Here is an 11,235-nt window from a genome sequence, read left to right on the forward strand (position 1 = left end):
TTAAGACCAGCTCTGCGGGAGTCAATTTAGCACTGGACTTTTTGCTGTGAACTGGCAGGTGAACAAACTCCAGGGAGTTCCCACCTGGGGATGAAGATGTGGAAGGTCATATGGTCTGCTCTGGAGCTTTTTCTGTTGCTACTCCCATAGTTTGGAATGGCCTTCCACTGCTCATTAGACAAGCCCCCCTCACTGTTAATTTTTTTTAAATGTGGTCTTAAACCCCATTTTTATTATTTGACTTCCAAGTTGAGTTAATTTGAGTAGAGATACTTGTGTTAATGTACCATGTACTTGTAGTTGTGTGTTTTGGACATGCCCACATGCCTAGTGGTCTCTGGTGTTCAGTAAACAGTTATATTGTGTTAGATATGGTCAACTGAAAGAAGATATAAAGTAGAAGTCAATGGTCTAAGGTAGCATAACTCAGGTGAGAGTTCATCTGGGTGTCACCGCTTATTAAGATGTTTCTGCCACTGCCAGGTGTGTGTGTCTGGAGCTACTGGCCCACTTAAGCACGGTGAAACAGCAACATGTACTGTTTTATTTTCATACACACCAAATAAGCATTTGCACACATGTTGATAAACAGTATTTTTGTGGAAGAGGATCATTTTTTTGATTATTCACGAGCAACTAAAAAAAAAACATTTGGTTAACTTAATTGATTTTAGTAATCTGCCCCAAATGATGTCAAGTGTAAGTTTGCTGATCATGACAAAGCAAGCACATAGTTTCCTTCTTTTGTGGTATGCATTGGTTGTTTTATTTGTACAGGTGGGCTGTGGTGATGAATAAGCACAGAAAGGCTGGAAATGAGCAGGGGAGGATGGAAAGGGTGGAGACACATGAGTGGAGGCTAAAACGTGAATAAATGAAGCACATGGATAGAGAAGGGGTGGAGGGTGCCAAGTGATGGATGAGCGGTGCATGGCCTCTGTTTGGGATGAATCCCTGGGGAGTGTGTAACCCTGCTGGAGACCACCCGATAATGGAGACTTTTTTTTTTTCCCCTTTCTAAAACGACAGGGACAAAATGATCACCCAAGTGGTAGGATGAACCACAAAAGAAGGAGGGGGAAGAGAATTGAATGAATTGGAAATAGGCAATCAGTCAAGATGTGGGGTGCTGTCTGTCTTGGATAAAAAATAATCAACTAACTGATGTAGAAGGCAGGAAGCAGGCTGGGTAAAGATAGAGGCAGCTTGTCTAAATTATTATGTTAGATGAATGAGGGAAAGAAAGTGTTGAAATGTGTGTGGGGGGGGGAGGAGTGGACAAGGGATGCATCACTTTGCTGAGGATCGAACCGGAAGAGAAGGAAGAGCCACACTTTTACTGTCAGAGTCTGAAATAGCCACACTGAATTTGGTGTTTCGGCTTTTTCCTGATCTGCATTCAGTTTTTTGAAGGCTCACTATGTGTTCATGATTATTTTTCTGTGTGGGGATTTTTCTCAATAGAGAGAAAAGAAGGCAAAAAAGAAAGGTCTATGATAATAGGTGCCCGGTATCATTGTTCGACCAGACCAGGAATAGGAAAATGATAAAGATAAAAACTGTTCATAAGTTTGGGAACTATTAAGAATGGATGAAGTTTCACCAAAGTTTCAGAAAGAGTCTTAGTCAAGGGAGCTTTAAAAAGCACAAATCACAGGGGAAGTGATGGTGAAGGGACAAAGGTAAAGCACGGGAGTGGGATACAGTATAGATCTCTTTTGGTTGAGCGATGGGGGTCAAATGATAGAGTGAGAAATGGCAAGACAAGCTGGATGGCAGAAATGACAAAAAGATGAAAACCAGGTTAGAAATGGCTGACCAGAAATGGCAGGGAAGGTGTGTGCGAGTGAGTGACTGAGAGATGTCCTAGGCAGCAAGAGTTATGACTAGAAGAACACAAACTAATTTAAAAGGGAATGAAAAGGCTCGATAATTTTAAGTGCTGAGTGTTGCATGGCTTTGTCAAGACCTTTTAAGTTCCAATATGGGGAGACCATTTGGTATTCTAAGTGTGTTCTCACATTTGTACTCAGTGCTTCATTTTAATCAAACTCTAGTAGAAACCCGCTAAGATAATACCAGTAGAGTGGTTAACTATCAGAAGCAACAGAGACAACTCTTCAATTCTGTCATCAGTCAGGGCTACTGGTAATTATCTTCTCCAATGGGGTATATGCCACGGAAGAGGCGGGACTTCCGACTTCCGTGATTTTGCACATGAGCTTTGATTCCGGTTCCAGGTTGCGACGTGTCTGCTGTGTTCCAAAACTCGCATCCCCCACCCCTTCGCCCCCATACCGCGTGCTCGCGTTGATTTTGCGGGAGCGTGCAGGGAGTCTCAGCTCTCTGACGTGCTTCAGACAACTGAAAGACACACTACACACTCGCACCCATCGATGGGAACACACAACTGAGGGGCACAAAGTCGGAAGCACAAGTATTGGGATGCAGCCCACACGTGGGGAACTGGAACCGGAATCAAAGTCTTCCTTGGCATATACCCCATTGTGGCACTAAAACTTCATAGTAACTTCTTCTCTTCTGGTGCATATTCCTCTCAATCCACCATCCTTATGAAAGAGGACTTCCTGATGTGTTCTAAGTTAATCTTAAAGAAAATAAAACATAATTTTGTTGGTACAATGCCTTGTGATTCCTGAGAACGCTTCTATCGTTCCATAGATCCCAAATCACCTTAGTTAACGGCTTGTTTGTTTGTTGGCGCCTGGCAGGAAAAAACAGAACATATCTCCAGTAGTAGTTTTACACATACCATACTGTAGTAGTTGTGTTGCTGTTTTAAGTTAGTTAGATATTGGATACTGTATTCAACAGATCACTTCACTACCAAGTGAATTATGAATGAATCAAACATGAATATGCATCTGAAGGGCTTGGATTTTCTGTTGGGAGTGTCCCTACACTTGCCAGAAAACACTTTGAACCCGAAGGTCACACAGCAGCTTGTCTAAAAAAATAAAATACTGTTGATTTGTCTTTAAGTGCATTGTAAAATACAAGTAGAGTAAGCCAAGGATGAATGAATATCCATTTATTAATGTTTGCCTTTTGTGTGTTGTGTGTATTACTGAATGAATGCACTGGAGGATTCAGGTTCAAGTACTTTGGAACTGGTATTCTTCAAAAGCAGTACAGCATAGCCCCAGTTTAAATGTCTGCCTTTGAATGGATGGAGGGAGTCAACCTAAGGGGATGTGATGAGAACATTTGGAACGGAAAAGTGTTTTGGAAAGAGAGGGGTGAATATGTGTGCTTGAGGATGAACAAGCTGAAGAAAAAAAACGGGAGAGAAATGTGAGATGTGCATCCAAGCACAACGCACCGCGCTCCCTTACATCAGCCATCACCGTGGAAACTAGCTTCTTCCTGCCTCTCCCTCTTTTCCTCTCTCCTGGCTCCTCTCTCCTTCTCCTGAAAGAAGTAATCAGAGAGGGAGAGCGAGGTAGACACACATTCGGAGAGAAAGTGAGGAAGTGGTTCCGTCACCCACGCTGAGCTGTCAGAGGCGCTCGGTAGAAACAAGCGGCCCAATTTGCTCTGCTTTTTAACTTGCTTTTCCTCACCCTCGCTCACTCCATCCTCGTCGTCTTCGTCTTGGTCATGCATGTGTTTGTGTGTGCATCTGGCTGGTTTGGGTCGCATGCAGTTTTTGGAACACACACCATCTGATTAGGGACAGCTTGGAGGCATGTTATGCCTTCATTAGTGAGCGTTATCAGTGGAGGGGAAGAGATGCGACAAGAAAAGGTCCCTTGCTGGATTTTTGAACAGATGTTGTTTGCTATCTTGACTCCCCAAGCAACAAGGTTGGGGTGAAAAAAGAACATTTTATTCCAGTGTTTCTATGAGCTTCAGTGAAGCCCAATGTTAAAAGTTGGTGAAGCTGCTTCACCAACTTTAACATTGGGTATGTTAACATTTAAGTTCAAAGAGTTGTTAAGCAATGAAGAATTCCACTTGTGTGGTAGTAAGTACCCAACAATGACAGCTGTGCAAAGGATGCAGTCATCGAACAATATACAGTGTAGGGGTGTTAAAATCGATTTGTCGATATATCGCAATATTGTGCGCGCAATTCTTGTATCGATTCAGTATGAACTGATGTTTAAATATCAATTTTTGATGGAAATATTCTACAAAACATCTTACTTACGGTTTTGGGTTCACACTTTAAGTGTGGAAGGATGTTATATCAATGGAACATTAAGCTTTAATATTTTTATTTCAGTGATGTTCAAATGTGAAACAAACTGCAACCAAAATTGCTCACAGTTATAAGCCGGAGGTTTCTGATAAATAAAAACATTTTCATACAAATCTTAGTGTACATGTAAAAGTTTACTGATTAGTATTTTCTAAATTTGATTTTAAAAAATCGCAATAATAGATTTATAGATTTGTATCGGGATTAATCGGTGTTGAATCGAAACGTAACCTATGAATCGTGATACGGATTGAATCGCCAGGTATTAGGCAATTCACACCCCTAACACATCTTTGTGGCAGCAAAACATTCACATTCATTCATTCACACCTAAGGACATTTATAGGAACCATTTAACCTGCTATACCAGGTCTGTTTCAGAAAAAATGAAACCTGAGTACCTGGAGAAAGCCCACACAAGCATAGTGAGAACACGGACCTCCATAGAGAAAGGTTCAAGTTGAGATTTGAATCCAGAACCTTCTGAATGTGCTGCTGCTTATGTGAATGCCACAACACAACTGGCTAGATGTTTCCCGATTTCGTTAGTGCTTTGTGTCTTTTAAATAATGAAATAAACAATTTGCTTGTATGAGAGGTTTTTGTGTGGGGGGGTGTGCAATTATGTGTGTAGTAGTTGCATGGGTGGGGAGAGAGTCATACGAAGGGCACACAGCTGGCACCTCATACGCAACTCATCACAAATGTTGGAACATTTGGGTGCACACTGTTGTTTGTGTTTGCCTTCTGTTTAACCTTGTTTGAAGGCACTGTGTTTGCTTGCTTTCAGTGGTGTATTTTTGCTGCTCTGCATGCACAGCCTGTTACTCTCCAATAATTTCACAAGAGAAACCAACAACACTGATGCGCATGATGCGCCGTGACCTTTCTTTGTAATCATAAAATAGTGTTAACAAGGCTGTGACGGGGATGGGCAACTGGAGGCCCGTGTGCTGCTTCTGGTCCATACCCACACGCCCTTGTAGAATTATGTGTTTTTATGTTATATTTTCTCACCTGTGGATTAACCTGTTTGCTGACTTTCCCCCCATTTTTCATTGGTTTTAGTTCATTTTTTTTATGTCTTTGATTTTATCAGTATACTTCTAAGAAATGTCCAATTGAGGGAACATACATGTTCATGTGTTGTAATTTCACCCAGGAGGACAAAGTGGGCCAACATGACACATGAGATAAAACACAGTCAGAAACACTCAAGCAGAGGAACACACCAAACTCTCGGCCCCATTCTCTGAATCCCCATAATGCCATAGTGCTGCCCTCGGGCCACGCTGACCTTTGGGAGGCACATGTCCGCTGCATTTATGTACTGTATGTGCAATGCAGAGATGACATGCAGTTTCCTTTTGTATTCTTTATAGTCACAGTGTGTTCCTAAGTTCGTACTAATAGAAACGCAAAATAATGATGGAACATTTGCTGTCGCGTACACAGACAGCATCCAGCACACCGGGCCTTAATGAATCTCTATTATTTGAGTGCGTGTGTGGGTGCGCGTGCATTAGCATCAGGAGGATTCAATACCAATCCGTCCACTTACAAGTCAGGAGGTGTAATGAATTTCCAGACCGCCAAAGCTGTGATTGATGATACCTTATACCTTGATGCACCCAACAGGAACGGCTCAGTCCTCGTTTGCCTTCTGTAACGCTACTGCATCTTTTATCATCTAATCAAATGAGGCTTAAAGGGTAACATTCAAATATGGAAATCATTTGCCAACAAACCTTTTTTAAAAGAGTAAGGTCAGCTAATGTTATTTTACATCATGTGATATTTTTCATTAGTGTGCATAGAGACGTGGAGAAATACTGTAACTATGCTTGATTTTTTTATTTATTTACCTGATGACATTATTGATACCCTTTTAAATTGTATTTTAGACATTAAGTCATGGATGGCAGAAAATTTCCTGCAGCTCAACCAGGACAAAACAGAAGTTTTAGTCATCGGTCCTGAAGGTCAGAGAGAGAAACTTTTACCTAAACTACAAGATTTTAAACCCACGCAATGTGTAAAGAATTTGGGCGTCATTTTTTACTCTGAGCTTACTTTTAATCCTCATATTAAAAATGTAGCCAAGATCGTTTTTTACCATCTTAAGAATATTGCCAGAGTCCGTTCGTTTCTCTCGCAGGCTAACACGGAGGTGCTGATGCATGCTTTTATCTCTTGTAGTTTAGATTATTGTAATTCCCTGATCTCTGGTCTTCCCAAAAAGAATATTTCAATCCTACAGCTCCTTCAGAACTCAGCTGCACGTGTGCTGACGGGGACCGGAGGGCGGGAGCACATTACACCAGTTTTAAAATCGCTGCATTGGCTCCCCGTGCGTTTCAGGATTGATTTTAAGGTGCTTTTATTAGTTTTTAAATGTCTTAACGGTCTTGGCCCATCTTATTTATCTGACTTGCTTTTACCCTATTACCCCTCGCGGCCTCTGAGGTTTTTCTGGCAGTGGCCTTTTAACTATTCCTAAGGTGAGGACCAAGACACATGGTGAAGCTGCCTTTAGCCTCTATGGGGGGGCTTTTTCCTTTCTTTTTTTTTTTTTTCTTTTTTTACACCTTTTATTGTATTATGGATGTCCAGCATTTTGAGTTGCATTTTGAATGTATGAAAGGTGCTATATAAATAAAGTTGATTGATTGATTGATTGATTTTTTTTTACGAGTTTTAACTTTGACAGGGTCCACCTTGGCTCCTGTCACTTGGTAAAGAATAAGTTGTATAAGAATACAGTGAAACCTCAAACACAGCCGAGTTGTTCCATGGTGATTAATATGAATGAACGTGTTCTGGTTTTGACTGTGCAGCCAAATGTTTTAAGAGAAGTACTGTAACCCCAAAAATGATCTTTACAATAAAATATGGTCTATGTAGCCCCGCTAGTCTAAAAATGGTATTCTGATTAATATTGCCTTTGTGGAATATGAATAAAGCAGCAAAATCCATCTCAGGCGGTGGCCATTTTGTCACTTGCTGAAGACTGAAAACGACATCACAGTTGCTCAAGACTCGGCTAACGACCAATCACGGATTAGCTTGCAAATGTCACATGACCAAACTCAGAAAACAGGTGGACGCTGAGCAACTGCGATGTCATTTGCAGTCGACAGCAAGTGGCAAAATGGCCCCCCTTGAATTGTCTAAAAATGGGTGGATTTTGATGCTTTATTTATATGGCACAAGTGTCTCATTAATTAGAACACTGTTTAGACTAGTGCGTGCGCATACAACATATCATTGTAAAGAAAAATTTGGTGTTGATTTCTCCTCAAAATAACATTTTAATATTCAAAATGCCATACAAGTATAAAGAGAAGAGCCACTGTATGATATAACTAAGATAAAGTAAAACTAATAAATAGGCAACTTGCTATAATAATAGGTGTTACTGGCACCTCGTGGTGTTTCGTAGATATTGCTGGAATTATTATGATTTATGTGCATGTCAGCATGCAGCATAAGAACACATCTTGAGCTTTTTGGTTGCTTCATTGATATGTACATTTAATTCATCCTGTATTTTACTGATAAAGAAGAAAGTCAGATTCTCTGCCAAAACATAATCACATCTTACAGACACTATGGCCGCGGCAAAAAGCAAGCACATTTCAAACTACTGTATTAATTGTGTAGCGCACCAGGGTGGATGTCAAAACGTATTCCTTGAACTTATGATGATAGCAGCTTGCACTGATGTGCAGCAGCTGTCTGCAGCAGCAATGGAAGTGTGCAAGACATCAAACGGTGTGCAGGCTGTCAGATGGACGGCCTGCTACATCAAATGTTTGGTCCCATTTAATGAGAAATCTCAAGTCAAGTAATTAGCTTCACAGAGTTTGCACTTTAGCTTGTTTCCTCTGAGCCACATTTGACCAATTGCAGTGGCCACAGACAGATTCTTTACTTCCTGCAGGGAATTGGGTCTCTCTTCAGAGAGGAAATGAGATCAAATTATATGTTCTGTGAAGCCATTATTTGTAAACGTTAAACATTTGAGTATAGGCGCTTTAGCCAACAGCTGAAGAATATGTCCCAATGTGAAACAACCAGAGAACAAAAGAAAATATCACACAGAAATGTCCTGGCCAATTTAAAAAAACCGTTATACTGTAGTTGTGACCTGTTTTAAAACTAGCTCAGTACAACTCTGAGATGAGTGCCAAAAGAATAAAGACAACTACTGAGATTATTTTTTTTCTTTCAGGCTGGGATTTTTTTGTCAAGTTTAGCAACAAGAATAACACATTGTGCTGCAAAAGGAGAATGATGGAAACCTGTAAGACACATCAATGATCTGCATTACTTGTAAACATTAAAGACCTGAAATGTCAGTCAGCGTCCCAAGCTACCATCAGGTCGTGACTGCTTCTGCTGGATTACTCAATTTATGGAGGATGTGAAGTGCGAGAAACTCTTCATATGCAAATGCAGCAGCAGCAGCACACTTCCTCCCGTTCCTCTGCCGTTCTTCTATCGCCAAACCTCTTTCACAAGCACTTCCTCTCTTGCCATCCTCCTTCATCTCACCCCCAAAGCATCAGCTCCCCCCTCATCCCCCGTGGCGTTGACCATGTGTGAATGGGACAGGATGATGGGAAGGAATTAAGCCACATGCGGCGAGCGCGTGCACGCATTCCCACCTGTGAGTGTGCGAGCACTGGAGGACTTCTTCCACAAAGGAGGATGAGTCACTCTCTGGCTGACACGAGGCGTGCTCGTAGCATCCGCAGCCCAGTCGATATAACACAAACACACACTTCCCCCAAACAAACACAAACACACACTATATAAATAATCCAGAGGCTTTCACTTACATGCATGATTGATAGTGTTCATGGATCACTTTAATGAGCTTGGTTGCTTTGCGTAGGCACACTTGATGGCTGCTTTAACGTGTGTGTATAATTGTGTGTGTGTGTGTTTTTGTTTTTTTTTGGGGGGGGGGGCATTCATGATAAGACTTTTCATCCGTGTTTGGCCAACAAATAGCCTGAAGGTTACCTGTCCGGTATCATCTGCCATCTTTTTTTTTCTCCTCTCATGCTTTTTTCTTGTATATCTGATTACTCTGTGTTTGAGTGTTCTTACGCACATATATGGTGTGCTACAGTGGTACCTTCAATTATGAGTATAATCAGTATAAGCTCATAACTCACTTTAGTCGTATAAAAAATGTCAAAAGGATAATGATAGAAAATACAGACAAATATAATAAGGAGCTTATACAAATATTTTTTTATTTTTATAAATAAAACATTCAATGCATACCTGGTAATGCCAAAAATGTCCCGATTATGAAATTGGTAATTATTCTGAGAACTGATTTATCGTTTTACTTAGATACCTTGTTTAGTTTCAAATTGCCCAGATATTGGAATTGCAGCTTTTCAATAGGTAATATTCTCAGATTTCTATAGATCTCAATGAGAGCAGCCTTATAAACTAGGATCTTTGTTTTTGTTTTTTAAATAAGGCATTTGCAAACATCTGCATTTATGTTGGAAAACAATGATCAACATTTTTGCCTATTTTCTGACAGGTTACAGACCAAACCAGTCACTGAATCCTAATTATATCAGTTTGAAATAATGTCTTGTTTTGGATTAAAGGGATGGAAAGTCAAACATGTTTTTTTTTTGTTTTTTTTTATCTGATTCATTCATTAATCAACAAAATAATCTGCAGAATAATTGATTACAATATTTTTTAGTTACATCCCTATCCCAAATCAAATTCATTTTAAACAATACAATGAAATAAAATACTATCATCCCGTTCCTGCTCCTAAAAGCACCACATTTTTTTCTATTTTTTTTAAACAGAGAAAAGGCACTGTGCTATAAAATGTAAATATAAAAACATATCAAAAGAGAATATAAAGAAATTAAACTGTTTTTTATCAAATGTAGTTACGCTGAAAAGTCTCACACACAGTTTGTGTGTTAATGCATGTCTTTAAGGGGTGTGGCCTATTGAGTGACATCAGGAACTGGAGACAGTCTGGTTGGCAGTTGATGTGAAAGTTCATCAGCAGCTGTGGCTGTCCTTATAGCGTACTGCTATTTTTTTCTCTTATCGCCTATTATAATATTATAGAATTTAACCACGGGTGGAAACGTAATAGACTGGAGGAATAAAGCCTCCAGTGAGACTGAACACAATTAAAGCCTGGAAATCAATGTCTGTGTCGAACATACAGTTCAAGGCAAGTTAAACAAATGCTATTTCACAAACACTCCTGTTCTCCCTCTCCAGGAACCTTCCGAGGTGTGTGTAAGAAGATCGATCACTTTCCAGAGGATGCTGACTACGAGGCAGATGCCGCTGAATACCTCCTGCGTACGTTTATCAATTAAAAACACATCACATTACACCATACTTTATCCATAACAATGTTGAACTGTCATCACAGCATCTAGTTCCATTTTTAGAATGTGACTTTCTTTTAGACACGTTAGACAATAAATAGTTTAATCAATTTAAAACACCGTGATTATTGTCATGGCACATTGCAGTGGTGTACAACAGCAGCTTCTAATACTTGACTAGAGGAGAAGTAATCGTGATCTCATAATGTAATCGTGATAGCACATATTAAAATAATGACAATACCTACTGTATGAATGGGAACTAATAGCAAAGGACATCCTGCATCTAAGCTTGACAGGCCTGCCGTACTTGCAATTACTGATTGGACAGTTGCTGCTAGAGGCAGCAGCCTGGCTCGACAACATCAATGCACTGAAGAGATGGATAGACCACTCTTCCAGTATGCTGCCTTGACTGAGATAAATGAATATTGTTTTCTACTCTTTCCCTGCAAGGTGAAAGATTCTGTTTGAGAAAGATGCATAACCCGGGAGCGAGTGATTTAACCAGCGTACAGGCTTTTATCAGCAACTATACAGTTTGTCAGAAAAAAAAAATGACAAACCACCACAGTGTTATTTCCACATACATCCATAAAAGTATTAGAGGAG

At 40.2% G+C, this 11,235-nt stretch overlaps 1 protein-coding gene across 1 annotated transcript in view; it reads left to right on the plus strand.

The window, feature by feature from the left end:
- cacng3b (calcium channel, voltage-dependent, gamma subunit 3b) overlaps positions 1-11,235 on the plus strand; it is a 34,194-nt gene that overhangs the window by 10,768 nt on the left and 12,191 nt on the right. Inside the window, exon 2 of the mRNA XM_077539545.1 lies at positions 10,511-10,594. Coding sequence (XP_077395671.1) covers positions 10,511-10,594 — 84 coding nt within the window. The remainder of the gene's footprint in view (positions 1-10,510; positions 10,595-11,235) is intronic.

Source organism: Festucalex cinctus, chromosome 1, assembly GCF_051991245.1.
Source record: "Festucalex cinctus isolate MCC-2025b chromosome 1, RoL_Fcin_1.0, whole genome shotgun sequence".
Lineage (NCBI taxonomy): Eukaryota > Metazoa > Chordata > Actinopteri > Syngnathiformes > Syngnathidae > Festucalex > Festucalex cinctus.